Below are 20,740 nucleotides of genomic sequence, written 5' to 3'. Positions count from 1 at the left end.
TGTTGGCCGTGAGCGGGAATCGAGCCCGGATCGCCGGGTTCGTAGCGCAGCGCGCTAACCGCTACCCCACCGCTCCCCACACGCACATATAGACACACGACCCGGGGCACACACACAGACACACGCACGCACACGTGATTGCATTACCACACCAGCTATATTTAGATGCAATTACGAGCCGGGGCGGCAGTCTAGCAAGTAATGAGACTCGGCTTGCCGTCTTTGCTATATTGAGGTCGGTGGAGCCTTTTTCATTTTTGTCGGGGCGAGTACCCATGGCAGAGTCATTATTACCGCCGCCACGCGATCGAGGTGTTCGCACTGCGAGCTCGCACGGGCTATTTCTATGACGCACAGGTCCGGTAGCAAGCCTGCGAACTTGTACCCGTTGCTAAACTGTCGATACTGACAATTATATTTAGAACAAGTCCCGATACACGAAAACGAAGGTTTTCCCGCACAATCCATGCAAGGCGTTGTTCGAGAGGAGCAACGTAATACACTCAATACACAAAGATCCCTTGTATTGCCGTAACAGACTGTTGGGGCAAGTGCTGTTAGCGAGCACCTGTGAAGGCCGGAAAGACACACGAAGGGTGGGTGGCCAACACCACGTCCGGCCGCGTTTGTCGCCCCAGTGGCGATGCTAACACACGGGCACCAGGTACTCATTTGAGGCTGAGTCGACCTAGGGGAGGTCCATGACCGGCTCAGATGATCGTCATTGGTGTTGGCCGTGAGCGGGAATCGAACTCGGGTAACCGGGTTCGTAGCGCAGCGCGCCAACCACTACACTACCGCCATCCACATACAAGCACACACACGCACACGCACGCACACGTTGCAACATCAAATAATGAAAATCTATTCATATAATCGGCCGAAGGTACATAGAGGTGGTCGTGTTCATTTATTCAATGCGCTGCACAAATTGTATTAAAAGTTGATGTAAAAATAACACCATTCGCGCCTGTGTTTTCTTTTATAACACCCGTTCCCAGTATACGCGTGGAAGGCGAAAATAGATTCGCGTTAAAAAAAAAAAACTTCCGAGTTCGGCAGCCGTTAGTGGGTTTGTTCGTCGCCATGCCTTAAAGGCGTAAAACTATGTACAACTTCGCGAGCAACAGCCCCGGCTGTTCGCGCGATACCTAAACGTAAATTAATTCTACCCTTCTTAGTGCACAAAAAATAAAGTGGTCTCGAGCTGCACAACCAAGCGCGCCAGAGCTAAGCGATTAAAACATTTAACTCGCTGAAATGAAGCGATGGTGCAAATACAAAAAATAAAATCGACTTTTTTTTTCATGTGCAAGTCAGCCTCAGGAAGGCTGAACTTTTCCAGCGCAGCGATGCTAAAAATAGCATCGCACGATTCCCCCCCCCCCGTCGCGGCGAGAATAAATATCATATAAAAATAAAAGAAATTCGATTATTGGCTGCCCATAGCCGCTGTACCCACCCCCTCATCAGACGCGTCAGCACTCATCACCGATGGAAGGACATTAATTTATTTGAATTGGTAACTTACGAGGAAGTGCGCCTGACGCTTTTTGGCATCATTAACCATCTACGCCAACGCGGTTTCTGCGGCTCGCGGGCGTTGCAAAGCCAGGGTTTAAAGATCACGCATCCGCGCAAAGACATCACGAATGACGTCTTTGGACGCTACATATACGTTACTCTGTGGCTTTGGGAAGGGATTCAAAAACCTTGACGGACGTTCACAAGAGGCTACTCCTCGCCTCTCCACTCCGCCAGCGGCTGCAACCAGACCGCGTTAAATGTCTCGCTTTTATTTTAAGGTTTAGAAGCGCAGCGTAATAAGAACAGGAAGGTGGTGGGTGGGTGGGGGGCGATATATATTCTTTCTCTTTATTTCTCGCACTCCGTTTCTCTCTCTCTCCCTCTCTCTCTCTCTCTATCCCTGCCTCTCCCACTCTGGGTCGAGCGAATCCGCCAAATAGCGCAGATAGCCAGGCGTGGCGATCAGCACCCGTGCAGTGTGGACAGCTCCTGGCTGCTGAAGAGCCGAGAAAGGGGAGCGACTGAGAAATCCGTTCCTCTCTTTTACCGGCAAGCCCAAAAGACAAAACCGCGAACCAGCAAAGCACGTAAGTCGATTTCATTTTCAGAGCTGTTGTGTTTTTTTTAAGCAACACGTATTAAACTGAGCCGCTTATGTACCGAAACGCTGCCTCGATTACGGTTCGCGTTTCTCTCTTTGTAGAAATCATTTGCTCGGTCTGTTTGCGAGATCAATGCACGCAGCTGGAAGGATTGTTTTTTTTTGCAGGACCTGTGTTAACTGGAAGATAAAGTGACGGATCTTTTACAGCTGCTGTTATTGCTTGTATAAACTGCTTATCCCTCTGAACGTTGTTTAATGTGTTTCTAATTTCACTACCCTGATATTACGATCAACTTAATGGGTACGTTGTTTTTTTATATAAACACAAATACACATTTAGAAGGATTAAGCGTTATTAATGACAAGTAGACGATCCATCGAAACCAGGAGTTACGGTATTTGTTTATCGGAGATATGGGTTGAAGTGGACGATTCAATAGACAACAGCAACACGCCACATTCCAACGCGTGGAGTCCAAACATCGCGAAGAGAGCAGCAACAAGCAGCAGCACCGTTCAGTATGTTTTATTAAATGCGACTGAAATGTGTTTTTTATGGGGCTAAGCGCCTTATTTAGTATCACGAGACGCGGCGAGTCAAGAGGATTAAGTTCACGGCGAAGGAGTGCGCGGTGAGTTAATCTCTTGCGTACAAAAGTCTCGAGAGAATTTGCAGAGTTAACGGCGGCTCACGCTTCGTGGCGCGGCGTCTCAACGCAGCCTCGGACGCGTGCCAGGGATTATAAAAAAACTAAAAAGTCCCCTCCGCGCCCGGCGCCAAATTCAAAAACGGCGCTCGGATGGGTAATCCTCGAGTTCCAAACGCCTCCTCCTCCTACTTCTACTACGACGGCCGGCTGCCGCCTGCCCCAGCCGACAGACAGTTTAGAGGTGGAGGAGGAGCGAGACACAACGAGTTGAACATTAAAGATCAGCCACAGTAGCGGGTGCGACTATGGCCACGCAACCAAAACTGTTGACCGCGTCGTAACAAGCGCGCAGGCTGCGCTTCTTCAATGGAGGAGGAGGAGGAAAATGAACACGACACGAACGCTTTTTGTCTCTCCCGAAGACCTCGCGCCGTGACCAGCAGACCTTGACATCGGCATTTAGCTCATGAAACATCTTGCCGTTGTGCGCTAGGATAGAACAGTGCAACATGTCTGCCCCCCCCTTCCCTTCTCTATCTCCTCGTGTGACTGCCGCAGCGCGGAATGATGACTTGCAAACTGCCTTACCAAGCCGTCATGCTGCTGTCCATCGCCACCCTGCGCTATCACGGTGCCTGCTGCTTGGCGGCTGTTCCTCCATACCCAACGGCGCGGTAAGCACGCGACTTTCACTCGGCTGAAAGACAACGATCCCCCGCGTAGCCTTGACAGACTGTTGGGGCAAGTGCTGTTAGCGAGAGCCCCCTATGAAGGCCGGCACGGCACACGCGGGGATGGGTGGCCAACACCACGCCCGACCGCCTTTGTCTCCGCAGTGGCGATGTTTATACACCACACCAAGTACTCATTTGAGGCTGAGTCGACCTAGGGGAGGCTCAGGGCCGATTAGGATCATCGTTACGTTGGTTGTGAGTGGGAATCGGACTTGGTTCACCGGGTTTGTAGCACAGTGCGCTAACCATTACATCACCGCTCCCCACTCACGTGGCTATCACACACGCACACATACACACACGTATACACACGCAGACATACGCAGACACGTATAGGTGCACAGTAAATACACACGTATAGATACAGATATACATACGTGTGTACACAAATATACAAGCTGTACAGAGGCACGGGTACACAGACACACAGGTACAGAGGCTAACATACACGCAAAGGTAAAGCGACATTAGGGTTGAGTCGACCTAGGGGAAGCCCAGGACCGGTTCAGATAATTGTCACCGATGTTGGCCGTGAGCAGGAATCGAACTCGGTTCACCCGGATCGTAGCGCAGTGCGCTAACCACAAGCGCTCCCCAGACACAGAAATACGTACAAAGACACACACACACACAGGTGCAGAGGCAAACACACACAGACAGGCACACACATCGGTACACATATACAAATATGTACATAGTTACAGAGAGACACACGCATACGTACATAGACAAACACACAGAGGTACACGGATACGTACATATTGACACACACACACACAGCTCTACCGACGTACAAGTAACGGTGCATAGACACACACGCAGACACGTGGACGTCAGGGTAGACAACGCACAGATGTCGCCTCCTTTTCGCCGTCGAGACCGCTGGGGCTGACGCAGCAAGCGAGCAGCAAGCGGTGTGCACAGCACCACGCCCGACCGCCTTTGTGTCTCCCCCGGTACCATTTGTTGACACATCGCACTAAGAGAGTTGATTTACGTAAGGGAAGTCCAGCAGGACAGCGTTCAGGGCACGCGATTGCCAACGGAATTACCCTAGGCCAGGGAATCGAACTTAGCTCGCCGCGGATTTGGCGTCGCATTTGGGTTGCCGCGATGCCGCTGTATTGCCTCTGTGGCACGGTGCAAAAAAAACACACGGCACGGCCAGTAATGGCCATAGGGCGTGTTGCTTAACACTGATGTCCGACTATCAGTAGCAACAGCAGCATTCCGCATACGCATATGTCCTGGGGGAATTAAATTCAATTAAAGAGCAACAGATTCGCTCAACAACGAAAAAAACACACAGCTCTCTCGGCCTTTCCGTGCAAACCAACGTGCATCGGTGGTGGTCGTGGTGGTGGGGGGGGGGTTGAACGCATCCCTTCCACTCCGCCTCGAATACAACTTTGCACGGGGCTCTGAATATTTCATCGCTTTTGCCTTTCTGGGGCCGTAATTGCATCTCTCGCCGCCGCAGCTGCGATCCCCTGTAGGGCTGATGGGAGGGTGGGAGGGTGGTGGGTGGACCTAATCTCATTGGGAACAATGTTCGCGGATCATTTTACACAGAGAAGCGCTGTGGGTGGGTGGGTGGATAGGTGGGTTGTGGAGGGTTGGGTGGGTGAGTGGTTGGTTGGTTTTCTCTCGCGTCTATTAGCGCGCTACTGGCGGGGAACGATCATTCTCGTTAAATTGACCAAATACATCGGCCCAGCAATTCAGGCGCTATCGATTATGCATGCGAGCACGCAAACACGTTCCTGGGACGCTCGTTAATTTTGATGGCTCCGCTCTGCGCTCTCTCTCTTCTGTCTCTCTCTCTCTCGGACTTCTCGGCCACACGGACTTCCGATTGCTCGTCAGCTCGTAACCGGCTATGAGAGGAGGGAACTTGCAACAGCAACAAAAATGAGGACGCCCGACAATAAGGGCGTCCTCATTATTTCTGTTTGTTTTGCTCGCTTGCAAAGGTCCGCCCTCGCAACACTGTCTTGTTTTATGTGAGCGTTGTAAAATTGTATTATTAGTCACCGATGTACGGAATATTGGTCGTATTATACAGCGGCGCGTGTGTGTTTATATTCGTGTGCGTGTGTTTTTTTATGTGCGTGTGTGTTTATATGCGTGCGTGTTTGTATGTATGTGTGTACGCGCATGTATGTGCGTGTGTATGTATGTACGTGTGCGAGCGGTAGAGTGTAGGGGTTAGCTCACGGCTAACACCAGTGGCAATTATCTAAAATTAGTCCTGGACCTCCCCTAGGTCGACTCAGCCTCAATTGAGTAACTGGTGCGGTGTGTAGACATCGCCGCTGGAGAGACAAAGGCGGTCGGGCGTAGTGCTGGGCATCCACCCCCTCGTGTGCCGTACCGGCCTTCAACGGCGCTCGCTAACAGCACTTGCCCCAACAGTCTGTTGAAAGGCTATACGGGGGATCTTTGTCTAATTGCACTTTGGGGCATTGGACCACCATCATTAGACGAATAGGGCCACTCGCCAACACTTGTATCTCGATGATTGACGGTGATTACAATTGCGGTAAATTGAAGATGATAATGATGACGATGGAGTGATGATAACGGTTGACAAAATTACGATGAAATGTGACGACGATGTTGCCGCAGATGCTGATGATGGTGCTCTTACTGTTGCAAACGCTGGCGATGGTAATCTAATTGATGCCCACGCTGGTGACGAAGATTGCGATGATGATGACTCTGACCGAGCAAGCATTACGCAAACACGACATATACCATCATCACCACCGCTACCTCCATCCATCATCAATAACCGAAATCACCACCGCCATCACCACCACCACCACCAAAATCATCCCCCATCACCATCATGTTTCCCAGCAGCCTGGGCAACGACTTGGACTACGAGCCGCAGTTGGGTTCGTTCGTCGGGGAGGACGCCCCGCCCGACGGAGTCGACCCCCCCGAGAGCCCCGTGCAAGACGATCACGCCCTCTACGACCTCCTCTACAACGCCATGAAGAGGTAACGGACACCCCGACACCGCCATCAAAAATCGACGTTTCGGGCAATGGCCCTTCTTCGGAGCACATCGAACAGGTTGTTGGATCGATGGGGGGGGGGGGGAATGGACACACTCGGGGCCCCCCAGACCGTCACGGCTCATTCACAGCTCATCCCGTACAGCTCCATCACCCACTGCGTTACGATCGATCCAATTGGACGGCTTAATGATGATCGTCTGCTGCTGCTACTGCAGTTTGTTTGTAACCGACGTTAATTGGTAAGCACGTGTCCGATCGAGTCGTGGCGTATCTTTGAAATGTCTGCCGCATTTCGCGACGAAGACCCTTCACCTCGGTGCAGTATCGGGTGTTTGTACATCAATATCGCATTGATAGCTAACGAAATAAAACGTGTAACTTGTGACTTCGAATCCAAAGATAAAAATCTAAGTAGGTGGTCCGCAGATAAAAACAAAATTGTTGGCAGCAGCTCTACGGTTGCGTTTTGCCCAAGGAACGTTTTGAGATTGAACTGCAACCAAACCTCGCATCCTCTCCTACTCAACCTCTCCACCACGTGCCAAAAACTCGCTAATAAAATTCGAGTCCTCGTAAGTATGTGCGCGTGACCTTTGATAATTCGGCAGCGATACGGTATTGCATACCTGCGCGTATGAATGCTGTGGGTTTTTTTTTTGTATATTCAAATAGGCGAGGGGCACTTGGGACTCAAGGTCCATCTCAATATATTTCGAGCAAGAGAGACCCGGCTAGAACCGTTGTGAAGGCATCCTTCAAATACTGGCTAAGCCCTCTGGGAGCTCCCTCGTGGCTATACAGAGCGATAGGCGCAGTACCTTGGAAGCACCGAACGCGTAAGCATCGCCTCCTCATTTATAAGGCAATATAATTCGAGAAAACGGCTTTTGCACGTGTGAGATATTGATCATCCATAGTCATAGACAGTCATCTTGACGTTCACGGGGATTGTTTGACCATACTTCACCACGCCGGTCAGTGCGGGTTGGTAGTAAAGAAGACCGTGGTGGGAGAGTGGGGGGGGGAGGCAGGCGATTCAGATATCACTCGCAGTCATGAGGCAATGCGCTAACCACTAGCGCCACCGCTCTGCAACAAAAAAAAATCCAAAGTCCCGGTGGCATGGCCCAGCGTTAAGCGCGTTCGCCGCCGCTTCGTGTAGAGAATCGCGGTTCCGATCTCACGGCCGCCCCGAGTAACAACTGCGGGAGGAGCATCCCTAAAAATACGCGCCGTCTGCTTCAGCAGTGGACCTTAGAGATACATACGTATACTAACACGATTTTTATTTTATTTTATCAGGTGAGGCCAACTGAGCTAGATTGGCTCTTTATTTCAGTATTCGCCCTGGACATCGCAACACGATGGCCCAACAAAGTCGCGTATTGTCGAAATGGGACCTTTTTATTTTTTATTTTGCCAGTGTCAAAGTATGAAACAATAATAAACAAGTCTGACACTCGTGAGACAAAGTCAGGCCAATCGGTTTCACAGACATTGCCATATATTATCGGAGCATGTTTGTTTGCATGTTCACCACATGGACTGTGTGTGGTTAATGCAGACTTGATTCATTGCAAAATGTTTCTATTTGGTGTTTGAACATCGTAACACCCGCTGTTTCATTTCTAGAAATGGGCAAAAAAACACAACTCTATTCTTATGTTTTCATCGCGCGGGGATTTACAGCGGCAGGCAAATAACTCGAAACGCGGCAGTCTCATGCCCCCCCCCCCCGTTCCGGCGAAAAAAAAACCCACTTGGCAGGAAGCTTCCTCCTGAAAGGGAAAAGAAGACGAAGCTCCGCGCCACTCGGTGAGACTTTTGGTGGGTTGAAGCCAGCGGACTTCAAATAAATACCAGCAGAGTGCAATGATGCTGGCAACAGGGTTAGGGGACAGGAATGAGGTGGTCGCTGTGTTACACGAAAAAAAATGTTCCCGGTTAATAAGTGTTATTTTCCAATTGCTTATGCCTCACAAGTACAGAAAAAGGCTATCATTCCCCAGAAACTTTGCTTTTGTAACCAGGACATTGATATTTTGAAATGTACATATTTTAAATGAGAAAACGTGGTGTGCATTTGTGTCATTCTTTCACGTAAAGTCCTGGTCACGAAAGCAAAGTTTGTGGGGAATAATATACATTTTCTGTATTTTCTAATTGCTCACGAGGCACGAGCAATTAGAAAATAACACTTACTACCCAGAAACAAAAATCTAGTTACAAAGTGTAATAACACTGGTCAAGAGAAAAAACAACCTTTTTTTCTGGCCTGGACTTTTGCAGCTGTTTTAGACTAATTTCAGGGTGCTGATTCCACATCTGATCTCAGATTTGCTCTATCACATTTAATTTGTATGCTATCGGCATACCCCATTTTCATTGATTTTACCCGAAATTAACTCTGTCACTTATGATTGCAAGTTGTTGCGAGTCAGTGACTGCTTTAGTGTTAAAATATGGTGCTGTATTTTTAGGATAGTGTGTTTATAATATCATTTTATGTAGATATCCACATTTATCAACTATTTTTCTTCTGCAGTTTTTATTGAAAATGCAATATTTTATATCTCAAAAACCTGACGTGATAGACATAAACTGATGCCAGATTTGGAATTAGCTTCCCAAAATTACCTTAAACCCGTTGGAATACCTTATTCCAGAAAAAGTGTGTTGACCAGTGTTATCTACACAACGTTACGCGCTTGTGCAAGCGCGCAGTTCGCGATGCATTTGTCCGCGAAGGACTTTGCCAACGCCGTCTCTGAGCGAGAGAGCAATAGCGCACACGCGGCTCTCTGTCACCGTGTCGGAGTGGAGCGTTGGCGCATCGGTTAGCGCCGCAGCTGGCGCCGAGTTCCATTCACCCTTTTTTCCCTATGCTCCTGCCGGCTCGCTCAGGCTGCGGCGGCGTGGTGAAATATGGTCAAACAGCCCCGACACAGCGTGGGGACAGGGGGCTGCATTCGAGCAGTGGATGGTCAAATAGCTTTCGTAAATAACAATAGGAATTGTGATGATACGCTGTGGTATGGCATCGTGACAATACATTTATTGCAATGGCGAGACTCGCTGTGTCATCGCCTAAGGGCGTTTATGTCATATCGGTACCGACTCATTACACGTATCATGTTACATTACGTATCCTGTGCTATGCGTGCGTAAGTGGATGGTATCTCATTAATGTTATCCGATCTCTCTCTCTCTCTCGTTTGACGCCTTGCTGCTGTTCACATATACAAAGATAAAGATCCCCTGGCGTATAGCCTCGCAGACTGCCGGGGCAAGTGCTGTTAGCGAGCACCTATTAAGGGTCGGAAGGCACAGCACTCGAGGGGTCCGTGTGGCCACCTGCACGCCGGGCAGCCTTTGTCTTCCCAGCGCTCATGTTTATATATCATACTCATTCAAGGCTTAGTCGACCGTGAGAGGTGACCGTGAGAGGTGATTTTAGACATCACTCGCCACTGATGTTAACCGTGGCCCGGAATTGAACTCAGCTCTCTGGTTGCGCCACTGCTCTCAATTATATGAACACAAAGACAAAGATCCCCCGTACCGTATAGCTTTAACAGACTCTAGGGGCAAGTGCTATTGGCGAGCACCTATGAAGGCGGGTACGGCACACGAGAGCGTGGGGGGCCAGGACCACGCCCGGCCGCCTTTGTCTCCCCGGTGGCGATGTTCACACATCGCACCAGGCTCAGTACTCATTTGAGGCTGAGTCGACCTAGGGGGAATCGAACCCGGGATGCCAGGTTCGTAGCGCAGCGCGCTAACCGCTACACTACAGAACACAAATGACCGTACCCGTGAATGTTACTCTTGTTTATACACAGTATGTATCCCCACCCCACCCTCTCTTCCCCCGACAGAACGGAGAGACACGCGGATTCCATCTACACCCATTTCTACAGCAAGTATTACGGCAGAAAGGCGGCCAAGAACATATTGAGGAAATTAATTGCAGGAAAACGGTAAGAGGAAGAGGCCTGTCTGCGCACGGGAGGGCACAAATGAGTGTGTGTGTCGGGGGGCATGGGGGTGCAGCAGAGGTCGTTACGCTATACGGGCTTGAGGTCCGTGCCGTCCCTTGGCTACGGCAAATCTGGGCGATCGCCCCGGGCCCTGCACTTTGGGGGGCGGGGGGTGCCTCGCCTCGACGTCACGGCGTCTGATGTAATCATTTCGGTTTTAGTTTGAAGGCGTCGCGGTGACCACACGGCGTGGTTTGCCCCGGGCCCCGGAACCCCCCACCCACTATGCCCTCCACTATTGAAAGCACTGGCTTCTGGTACGGCATCATATCTCACCTCAACAAGATCCTCATTACATCCCTGCACTTCACGCGTGCCTCCAAACATCTCTCATCGATATTTATATTTTTTTTCAAACGAACACAATTTGTTATATACAGCAGTGTGTATATATTGGGTAGTGCTCTTTGTGTGTTCCGTATTAAATTCCATTGGCACAGATTTAGTCGGAGATATACATTGGAATAAATGCATGAATGGATGCTTACCGCGTTCGTTTAAGGTAATAACCATCAGATATTAAATGGAGATTTCCCCATACTATGCCGGTCACTTGAGTTGTTTGGCCATACTTCACCACGCAGGTCAATGTGGGAACATGAGGGGGGTTTGCCTCGGATTTGTTCAGATACCACTCGCTGTGGGTGTCAAAATTGAACTCAGCTCACCAGGTTCATCGCCACAGTGCCTTAATTAATAACTGTAACACGGCAAGCATCCACCGCTACGGGATAAAAAAAATGTATTCGGCTGACGTTTCGGGGCACTACTCTTCTTCAATTCATGTGTTGGTAAATAAAGCATAAACTACACGTCCACACAGGGAAACGATAAAAAAGACTGATGGTTTGGGCAAAGCCTCAAGAAGGTCTTAGGAAAATCGCCGCTGCCCTATAGCATCATCCGCCCAGTGCTGGTAGTATATCTGTTAAAAGGACTGCGGGAAATGACAAACGCAGTTGAGGCCTCTTCTGTTCATCATCCGAACGACGTTCGCTGTGCTGCGAAGTCGCTGAATCAATAGCAAACAAACAAAAAAAACCCACATTGCAAAAGCCGAAGCCCTCTGCTGAAGCATAACGCACAGACTCCCGTAGGAGGGGATCACAGGGTGCGACACGGCCACCCATACCTGCCTCGGTGCGTACATTGGAAAGGGTAATTTGTGTTGTTGTTGCTGTAGATGTTCGGGTACGGACGTGTAGAAAAACTAAAATAGGTCCCTTAATTCTAGACTGAACCCCCACCACCATCAACCCACCATCATCAACACCACGCGAAAATTGACAATCAGGCGCTACAAGCGTCTAAAAGTACTGGAGGTGCTGGTTGACCGATCGCTAAATGAACCTCAGTTTCCGTTAAGTTTGTAAAGTCAGTCCCGCTCTCGTCCTCGGACACGGTAATGTGGACAAGCTGAGCACTGCCCCTCCTCCCCCCCCCCCCCCCCCACCTCAACTCCGATTGCAGAGCGCTGAGGGCCAGCCCAGTGCGTTCTTAGCGAGACCTTCAGCAAAGTCGACGAAGAGATTTGGCGGGATGGGGCAAAATGTGGGAAATTCGCGTGTTTTTCTGCAGGCGTTTGCATGGCGGTTTAAAAAAAATTCGTGATATGTGAACTTTCTCTTATTTAGATTTTGAATATAACGTGATGAGCGATGAAAATTGTCCCAATGGGAATAGTTCAACATTGTGGTCGATAAGATTGTGATAAGGACTGGGTTAATGTGTTTGAAGGTCGGTCATCATCTGAAAAGGGTCGTGTTTTGATGCAATGTTGGCAACAGCTTCCTTAATCTAAGATCAAAAAAGCATTTTCTTTTTGGGACAAACATTACATAAGAGAGGCATTTTGCCAAGATGACAACCGCTGCTCATAATATATGTATTATCGTCAATTGTTAATGCGAACAAATTGACCAAGATGTTACCCGATCATCGCTTTTGCATTTAGAGTGCCCCATCCAATTTTTAGTGACGTACCCACAATGCAACCCGCATTTCTCTTCCCTAGAACGTCACGAGGACAGAAACGACAGCGCATGTCTGGAGACACCTACCCTGATCGTGTCGGCCACTTGTGAGCAGCTCCTATTATAATTATTATGAGGTCTACGGGTAGTGAGACAGGGGTGCACGTCTCTAACTGGTTGGACATCAGGGCGAGGATAGCCGTGACGCAGAGAGGCAAAGGAAGACAATCAATGACTTACGAACGGTATATTTTCTGATGCTGCGTTGGCAAATCTCGACGCATTCGTCAATGACACCGTGACCTTAAAAAGTAAAATAGACCATTGGCGATGGTTTTGGGCCAATGGCCCTTCTGCATAGCGCATAGGGAGGTGAGAGAGACAGAGAGGGTTGGACTTGGAGGAATGTGCACTGCACTATGGGGCCTGACGATAATTACATTTTTCAGAAAGTTTTTGCGGATAAACACTTTTAAAAATCGCCGTACGGAAATTTACCGAACAGGTAGCCACAGACTAACAAACAAAAGCCCCTTCAATAGCTAAAACAAAGCGTGACTAAATGAACTAATTTGCGTGAACAATGTGACACGCATCGCCTCGCGGATATCCGATATTTATTTTTTTAATCTCTCACAGCGCGAGCGACAGCCCGAACAGATTCCTCTGATCCTGCCCATCGCCACGCGCACTGCGCGTGTGTGCGTGTGTGTGCGTGCGTGTGTGTGCGTGTGTGTGTGTGTGCGTGCGTGTGTGTGCGTGCGTGTGTGCGTGCGTGTGTGCGTGCGTGCGTGCGTGCGTGTGTGCGTGTGTGCGTGTGTGTGCGTGCGTGTGTGTGTGTGTGCGTGCGAAAGCTCTCTCGCGTGGCAAGAGACAGAGACCTCCGCTTGTCTCGCCCTCGCCTGTCAGCGCCACTCAATTCATATCCAGAAGCCGCATCCATCCCGGCCAAAGCGAGGCAATTCGACTTCGCCTTGGAACGCGTTGGCCACGCCGCACGCACGCTCGTTCGCTCCGTTTCATGGGGTTATCTGTCGCGAGCAAACAAAAGCCGTTATCGGTTCCCGTGAGCGCGAATTCGTCCATGGCGGTGAAAAGCAACCCTCGCCGCACGCCACCACAAACCCCCAACTCCCGCTAAAGCAGCACAGGGGTGGGACGTGCCAAGACGATGACAGTTGGGCACAGTCCATCCATCCATCACAGTCTTTGTTCAGGGAAAGTGAGGGCTCGATGAAAAGCACTTTTATTCTATTCAAAGGAGACCTGGGTGACAAAGCGATCGATTGCAGAGCAACGGTGCACGGCGTGGCGCAACGTAGGGCAGCTTACATAAATAAACACAAAAGCCCCCATTCGCCACTTAGTGACGGCGACATCACCACGGCGCTTGTGCCAGGCTAAGTGCACTTTAAAGCTGAAACGTCGAACGCCCGATGGAAGGAGGTCACGAGGCAGATCTACAGGATCGACGAATAAAGACATATATAGGTTATGAATAAAACTATCGACAAATTACTTTATTAAGGCAGATCCATACCTTGTAAGAGCACCTGTAATAATATGACAGATGCATGGCAGAATAGACGAGAGACATGGGCCCCCTAAACACGATTCACCAATCGAGCCATGATGTCTATTAACTCTTTACTGTTTTATTTATTTTACCGTTTAAGGCCCACTGAGCTTTGTGTAGCTGTTTTTAGAAGCGACCTGTCCATCACAAATGAGAGCTCAACGAAGTGGCTCATCACGTGGACATTAATAGCAGCCAAATACTTTAACAACACGTGATGTTGATTCTAAATGTGGAGGGAAAACCCGGAGGAATCGGATAGAAATCCACACGACCACGGGGAGAACACGAAAACTTCACATATACAGCCGGCGTCAGGGTCGGGATCAAACTCACGACCTCCTGTATACCAGGCGAGGTAGTTAACATCTCGCCACCAAACGGACCCCTCGTTCACCCCAGATGTGTCTTCGTTAGCCATCGTCATCTTGAGCGGTTGAACAGGGCAGGTGCGGATGTGAGTGCTAGGGGGTTGCGGCGTTGACACGAACGCTGGGGTCACCCCAATGCTGCTCTAACGAGGCGGTTCACGCGATGCCTCCCATTGAGAATCGGCGAGCCGCAGAGGTGGCCCCGTCTTGCCTCGGTGGGGGGGGGGGGGTCAGAGCAAACCGAGCCACAGGCTACCGAGAGGCTGATAGAGCCCCAGACGTTATGTCGGGCACTTTCGCCACTGAAATAAACCGAATCTAAAATCGAATCTGTCAAAGAGCGGCCCTCAAGTGGAGCGAGTTGATGGTCTCAGCTGGGTCACTCACGGCCACACGAAAACCAAAAAATCCCGGCCCGTGATTTGTTTTATTTTATTTTATTTCTAACTACGTGACTTTGCCGAAATAACCAAAGAGTATGGATTCCTGCAGTCACGAAAGTTTCAAATCAAGACCCTATGTACGTATTATTATTTTTCATTTGATGACAACCGGGAATGTTTTCATCTTGGCTGGGGGACATTTCTCGACGGCAGGGCCCTTTCAGAAAATCCTGCCCGCTGGTGCGTGGATAGCAAAGACATCGGGAGCGGCGGCTTTGATCTTTCCTTCCGCGGGACGCTTCTCTCACACGAGGGGTGACGCACCGGCCCGCGGCAGTTCTCCACGCAACGCCTAATGACACGACCGGCTACGTGTGTATATAATCAGATGTTGAGGGCAAAGGTCACCGCAGGCTGGTGCGGCTTATGCCACCACTGCTCGCCATTGCTCCCTTCCTCTCTCGCGCTGCCAGATCCTGCGGTTGATCTAAACCGTATCGAGGCGTGTAGTTGTTTTGCTGCTGTTGTTGTTGTTAAATATGCGTACGTAAATAAGACCGAGGATGAAAGCTATTCATAATCAACGTTTTTGGGTTTAGATCGCGTTATTTATAAATGTGTCGTAACCCTCCACCACCCGACACGGTCAATCAGTGAAAAAGTGTCACGTTGACAAAAGACAAACAGTTCACTACTTTAGCCCACCGGTGTGTTGAAGCGTGAAACCACAACATTTACAATTTGAGTACGACGTTTCGCTGGTAATTGCCTCCAGCATCATCGGGAAATTCGCCAGAATGGTGTCTTTTGTCAACGTGACACTTTTTTACTGATTGGCCGTGTCGGGTGGTGGAGGGTTACGACACATTTATAAATAACGCGATCTATACCCAAAAACGTTGATTATGAATAATATTGGTCGCGAAAGCCTGCTACGTGTTAAACTGATGAAAGCTATGTGAGAGCGAGAGTCTAACCGGCGTTGTGCTCTCCCCCTTACGTCCACCCCCTCCCGACCCCACCCGCCTCTTTGTTCCAGCTCGGTGCAAGATGGTGACGATGGCAGCATCGCCGAACCTTCCAAGCGCCACTCGGACGGACTATTCACCGACCTGTACAGCCGGTACCGCAAACAAATGGCCGTTAAAAAATACCTGTCTACCGTGCTAGGCAAGAGAAAGTACCCCAAGTATAGGCAGAGGGTCAGGCCAAAGTCCAGCCGAATGCGGTGGTATTTCTTCTAGGATTGAAAGTGAAAAAAAGAAAGACACCCAGACACCGGTCACCTTACTCGTAGTGCTGTCAAGTGGACCTCACCGTCCCCCACCTCACCCAGCCCACATCTCCGCCACCACCCCTCCCCCCGTGGAAGGAATTTTGCGCGGCTTTTGACATTTTTTTTCAGTTTCGTATTTTAAAACTTATTTATTAATTACGTTACCGATATGTAGACGTATTTATTTGCGTTCGTAGCTGACACACACACACACACGCACATCCACACATTATTTTGGGAGTTTTTTTGTTCCTTTGGCTTATTTCGCTCACATCTGCCTGCACTATATTTTTGTACATACATGTATGTAATGATGATTAAAAAAAAAGAAAAAAAATACTTAAAAAATAAAAAAATGCACAGGTGGCTACGAAAAAAAAAGAACAACACCTAACAAAAAAAATAAAAACCAAAAAATGGCAACCGTTTAAAAGAAACTGATCCCCGTTGTCCGTGAAACACTGTAAAATGGACCAAAACCTGCTCTATTAATTGTAAGGCTAAGAACGATACAAACCCACACGAACCCACCTCTCCCGAGCGATTTGTCGTCGTGTGTACGGATTGTTACTTTGTGTCACTCCTATAATAAAAAAAACAGCAGCAGCAGCAGCTACACTCTAACTGGATTTGTCACCCGCTGGGTGTCCATACACTCTAGAACACAGCCGTCTTAACCGTCGCGAGATGCAATTCTCTCCTTCACCTAATCCTGGCGGGGGGGGGGGGAGATCGTTACAATGGGCAGAGCACGCGATAGCCACCGCAACCCAACAACGAACGCGACAATCTCACACCAGCGCCAACAAACTTAAAATTGGACGTGGGGAAGAAAAAAAACACAGCGATTTTGGTAATACTTCAGTTTATGCCGCCAAGATTCAATAATACTACTTAGCTGCAAGTCACGTCTTGTTTGCGTGTAGAGATTAGAGTTAGCGGTAGTAGTTAGACTAACATCAGCTTCGATTAGTTCATATGCGAGTTACACGTGTAGTCCTAGTTGCGGCGCGTGTTTGTGTGCAGCCCCAATTTTGGCCGCATAAATGTGAGCATTACCAAAAAGAGGTGGGCGAGCGATCCCTGCAGGCAAACGAGGTTGTTGTTGTTGTTTCTATCCGTACCCAGTGATTTCCGCGGTGTGCGTTTCACGCCGTGCCGTCGCTCGCTTGCAGGCTTTTCGGCGCGCCGCGCGCGTGCACGTGCGTGTGTTGTGTGTGTGTCAGCAGTGACGTTATTCCCCGCGTAAAGCATTGTGTGCAAACTCTGACATTCGGAGAGGCTCTCACAGCGGAGGCGTCGCGGTGACCTTAGCGGCCACCACTGCGCTCAAATCGCCAGCACCCGCATTCGCTCGGGGACGAGGCCAGGATTTCAGCACGTGTTCCTAGATTGGCTCCATCAACCCGCCGCTCGGTTTCCTGCTACAGCCACCTGTTACGGCCACACGTACCGTCCGCGCTCAACGCACCCATTGCCCGCGCGCGAGGCTGATTTTTGTTGTTGTTCGCGCAGAGTGGACAGGCGCGCCGCACGGCAGCCGCTGTGAGCTGTTAGCCCAGGCAATGCGGGCCAGACGGACCCTCGACGAGAAATCAGGCAAAGGCCCGTGAAATCACTCGAGGGTCATCTTGCCAACGTCTCGTGCCAGGGGGCCGCGGCCACGGCGCCATAGGATGAGAGCCAAATTTTCTCCTCTCTCTCTCTCTGCAGCTGCATGCCAATAGAACAATTGGATGAACGAGCGGTGGCGGATTGTAGAAAACGTAAAAAAAGACGTAAACTCAAGACACTTGGTAATGAATGAATGAATGCATGAATACATTACGCGGACGAATAAATAAAGGGACTTGCTGCCGGGTCAGCGTGAATCCAAGCACAGTGTCGTTGTGATTCGCGACAGCTCCCACGGAGGCTTTGAGCGAGAAGCGCGTGTATCCTCGCTGGCCTCCATGCTGACCGGGCTTAAGCCCATGGACAGAGCGCTGCGCGGACACTTAGTTTCTGCCCTGGCCCCGCCGGTAAGTGTCCTGACCAGACACACCTCGCCTGAGCCCCCCGCCAGATTTAATTTGCACTGCCCTAGGGCTTCCCTTCCACGCACAGAGTGACAAACAAAAATAAAAAAACGCCTTTCAGCCGCCCATCAGCGTCAGCTTGCTAGCACGGCCGAGGGCTCGTCCAATTGGTGGGGTGGGGTGGGAGGGGGGGGAACAGACCAAAAAACAAAAATCGATCTTCGGTTTTCGACGAGTCGGTCTGTAGCGGAGCCGCGGCGGGGGGGGGGGGTCGTGGTGGGGCCACGCGTGTCCGACCACACGCGTGTCCGACCACACGCATGTCCAACCACACGCGTGGCCTACCGCCAGGCCCCCGTCACGCGTGTGGTTAGACCGGAGCCAAAGTGTGTGCCCCCCCCCCACCCCCCAGAATTTGTGGCAAGCGTTGCGTCGCCATTGCACATCTAGTGGTGGTACAAATTTGCGAGCCCGTTCCTGACCGAAACAAAAAATTGTCTTAACGCGCGGCATCCGCGGGCAGGCTTAGTGACGCGCTGGGGTTTTGTCGCTACACATCCGGGCCGTTGTTTCGAAGGCGTAAACAAAAACAACTAAAATTCACGATGGGGGGGGGGGGAGTGGGGGGAATGGCGGGGATTTCAATCGATAATTGTATAAGTCACACATAAGCCCTGTTTTGTATTTGTGATGGTAACAGCGAATGTTTGGCTGAGCTGTCCTATTTACAACACACGTTTAAACCTGAACATGCCTGTGCAGTGACTACATTGCCGTTTAAAAAAAAAAAAACCTGATGGTGTTTCATTGTGTGTGCGTAGTTTGACGTGCTATATATGCATCGGTTGGATCAGTCATCGTCTATACGCGTTGGCAGTCAATTAAGAAACGAGAGAGAAACAAAATCGAATAGAATCTGAATTGTGATACGCAAATTTGTTTATCGCGTTTAACATTCAAGCGCTGTCCTTACGGATAATATAGCGACGCCACTTGAGCTGCTGACAAGTTCGAGTTTGCGTTACGATAAACTGTTACGAGCCTAAACGCTAATGCCGTGGAGACAATTACATATTGACCAGCGCCGCAGCCGCGAATATTTACGAGTTACGAACGGCACGCAAGCCTCGCGAAGGAAGCCTCTCGCGCAACGAACATGAATCCCATAACCATCACGGCGCGCGCACGCAGACACGACTGCCAGCGGAAGCGTCTCGGGGCAATTCTCCCGGACCAAATCTTGAATCACTTGAAAAGTGTTTTGTTGTTGTTGTTGTCATTGCTGCCCATGATCCTATTTCCAAAGGACGCTCCCCGCTCTATATTCCGTTGTCGTGATGGTTACTGGGCATGCTCCTGCCGTGCATTGGTTATTCGTGATGGTTGGCCGCGCGGCAGGAGGCGCTTGGACGACGGAAACTTAAGATGCAGTGGCCAGGTCGTCCCCGGCCATTTCGCCGACGAGGAATCGCGAGATCGCCTCCGCTCGCGATCCCACAATCTCGAGCCCACCTCGTGGACAATTCTCTCGCCCTCAATTTTGGAGAGGGTTGCTCTCGAGAGGCAATTTATTAGATGGCATCGAATCTTAGTGGGTATGGGGGTGGGTGGAGGGTGGAATAGAAAAAAAGTAAACTTCCGAGTCAATTCAGGCATGCTTACGTCAGCTTTCGTGTGTCTGAAGGCTCTACAGATGTAAAACGAAGACAGCTGTGGTGGCAGTGGCAACGAAACCGGTGTCTTGACAGCCTGACACACACACACACGCGCGCGCACACGCGCGCACGGACACACGGACACACAGGCTATACCCACATGCCTGACCTTAAACATTCCATATATGCTGGTTTACAAGGTTTACAGTAGTCGTAACTGCCTGCTTGTGTTACTGATGTGCACTGTTTACGTAATGGACCTTTTGTTTTGCGTTCACACAAGTGGTGTTTTTTGGACTTGTTTATTGCTAAGGTTTAAAGCAAAATGATAAAGTGAAAACAAAAACATACGTACGTATATATAAAAAAAAAATTGCACGATTTAGACATTGTCCAGGTTTGTACTGGATCTCCTATGCTTCGATAGTGTGCTTATATCCAATACTGCGGAATGCACAGTCCATTCCCTCTTAGACACCACAAGTTTACACGGAAACTTCAGATGCACCAGCCGTCAGAATATACAGATCAACTTTATTGCAAAATGTATAGTTTGCGGTCATTAATAAACGTTATCATTTTTAACATGCACTCTGTGTTTCCTGTCGACATTCTGAAACTTCTTCAAAGCGTGGCCTTTGGGGCAGAGTTTTTTTGTGCGGGGGGGGGAGGGGGGTGGGGGGGGGTCCCTCTTCTCAGGATGCAACCGCGTCACCGCTCGGCACAACGCATTTGAAAGGGGGCACCCCCCCCCCCCCACCGCCTAGTGGCAGCAACTGGCCCCCAGCACCTGGGCCGCAGGTGCTGGGGTCTGCCCTGTGAGTTCAAGTTCAAGTTCATTTATTAGGTATAGCCCTGTGAGCTATTCGGCTCTTGAATCGGGTGCAACCGCAACAAACAAAAAACA

At 49.9% G+C, this 20,740-nt stretch overlaps 1 protein-coding gene across 4 annotated transcripts; it reads left to right on the top strand.

The window, feature by feature from the left end:
- The first annotated feature begins 1,670 nt into the window (after nucleotides 1-1,670).
- On the top strand, nucleotides 1,671-20,424 carry LOC144724995 (uncharacterized). Of its 4 annotated transcripts, XM_078604391.1 has the most exons (8): nucleotides 1,671-2,114; nucleotides 3,340-3,455; nucleotides 6,381-6,521; nucleotides 10,420-10,521; nucleotides 12,596-12,661; nucleotides 15,924-16,007; nucleotides 18,064-18,181; nucleotides 19,863-20,424. In XM_078604391.1, exons 2-8 carry the CDS (start codon nucleotides 3,346-3,348, stop codon nucleotides 19,875-19,877), a joined length of 636 nt encoding a protein of 211 aa, XP_078460517.1. In that variant the 5' UTR covers nucleotides 1,671-2,114; nucleotides 3,340-3,345; the 3' UTR covers nucleotides 19,878-20,424. The 4 variants fall into 4 exon arrangements, with proteins under 4 accessions (XP_078460517.1, XP_078460518.1, XP_078460515.1 ...); XM_078604392.1 differs by lacking the exon at nucleotides 12,596-12,661; XM_078604389.1 differs by lacking the exon at nucleotides 19,863-20,424 and having other exon boundaries at nucleotides 18,064-18,344.
- The last annotated feature ends 316 nt before the right edge of the window (nucleotides 20,425-20,740 follow it).

The sequence above is a fragment of the Lampetra planeri genome, chromosome 22 (assembly GCF_965212315.1).
Source record: "Lampetra planeri chromosome 22, kcLamPlan1.2.h2, whole genome shotgun sequence".
Lineage (NCBI taxonomy): Eukaryota > Metazoa > Chordata > Hyperoartia > Petromyzontiformes > Petromyzontidae > Lampetra > Lampetra planeri.
The sequence above is the reverse complement of the archived record's forward strand: the minus strand, read 5'-3'. Positions and strand labels throughout refer to the sequence as shown.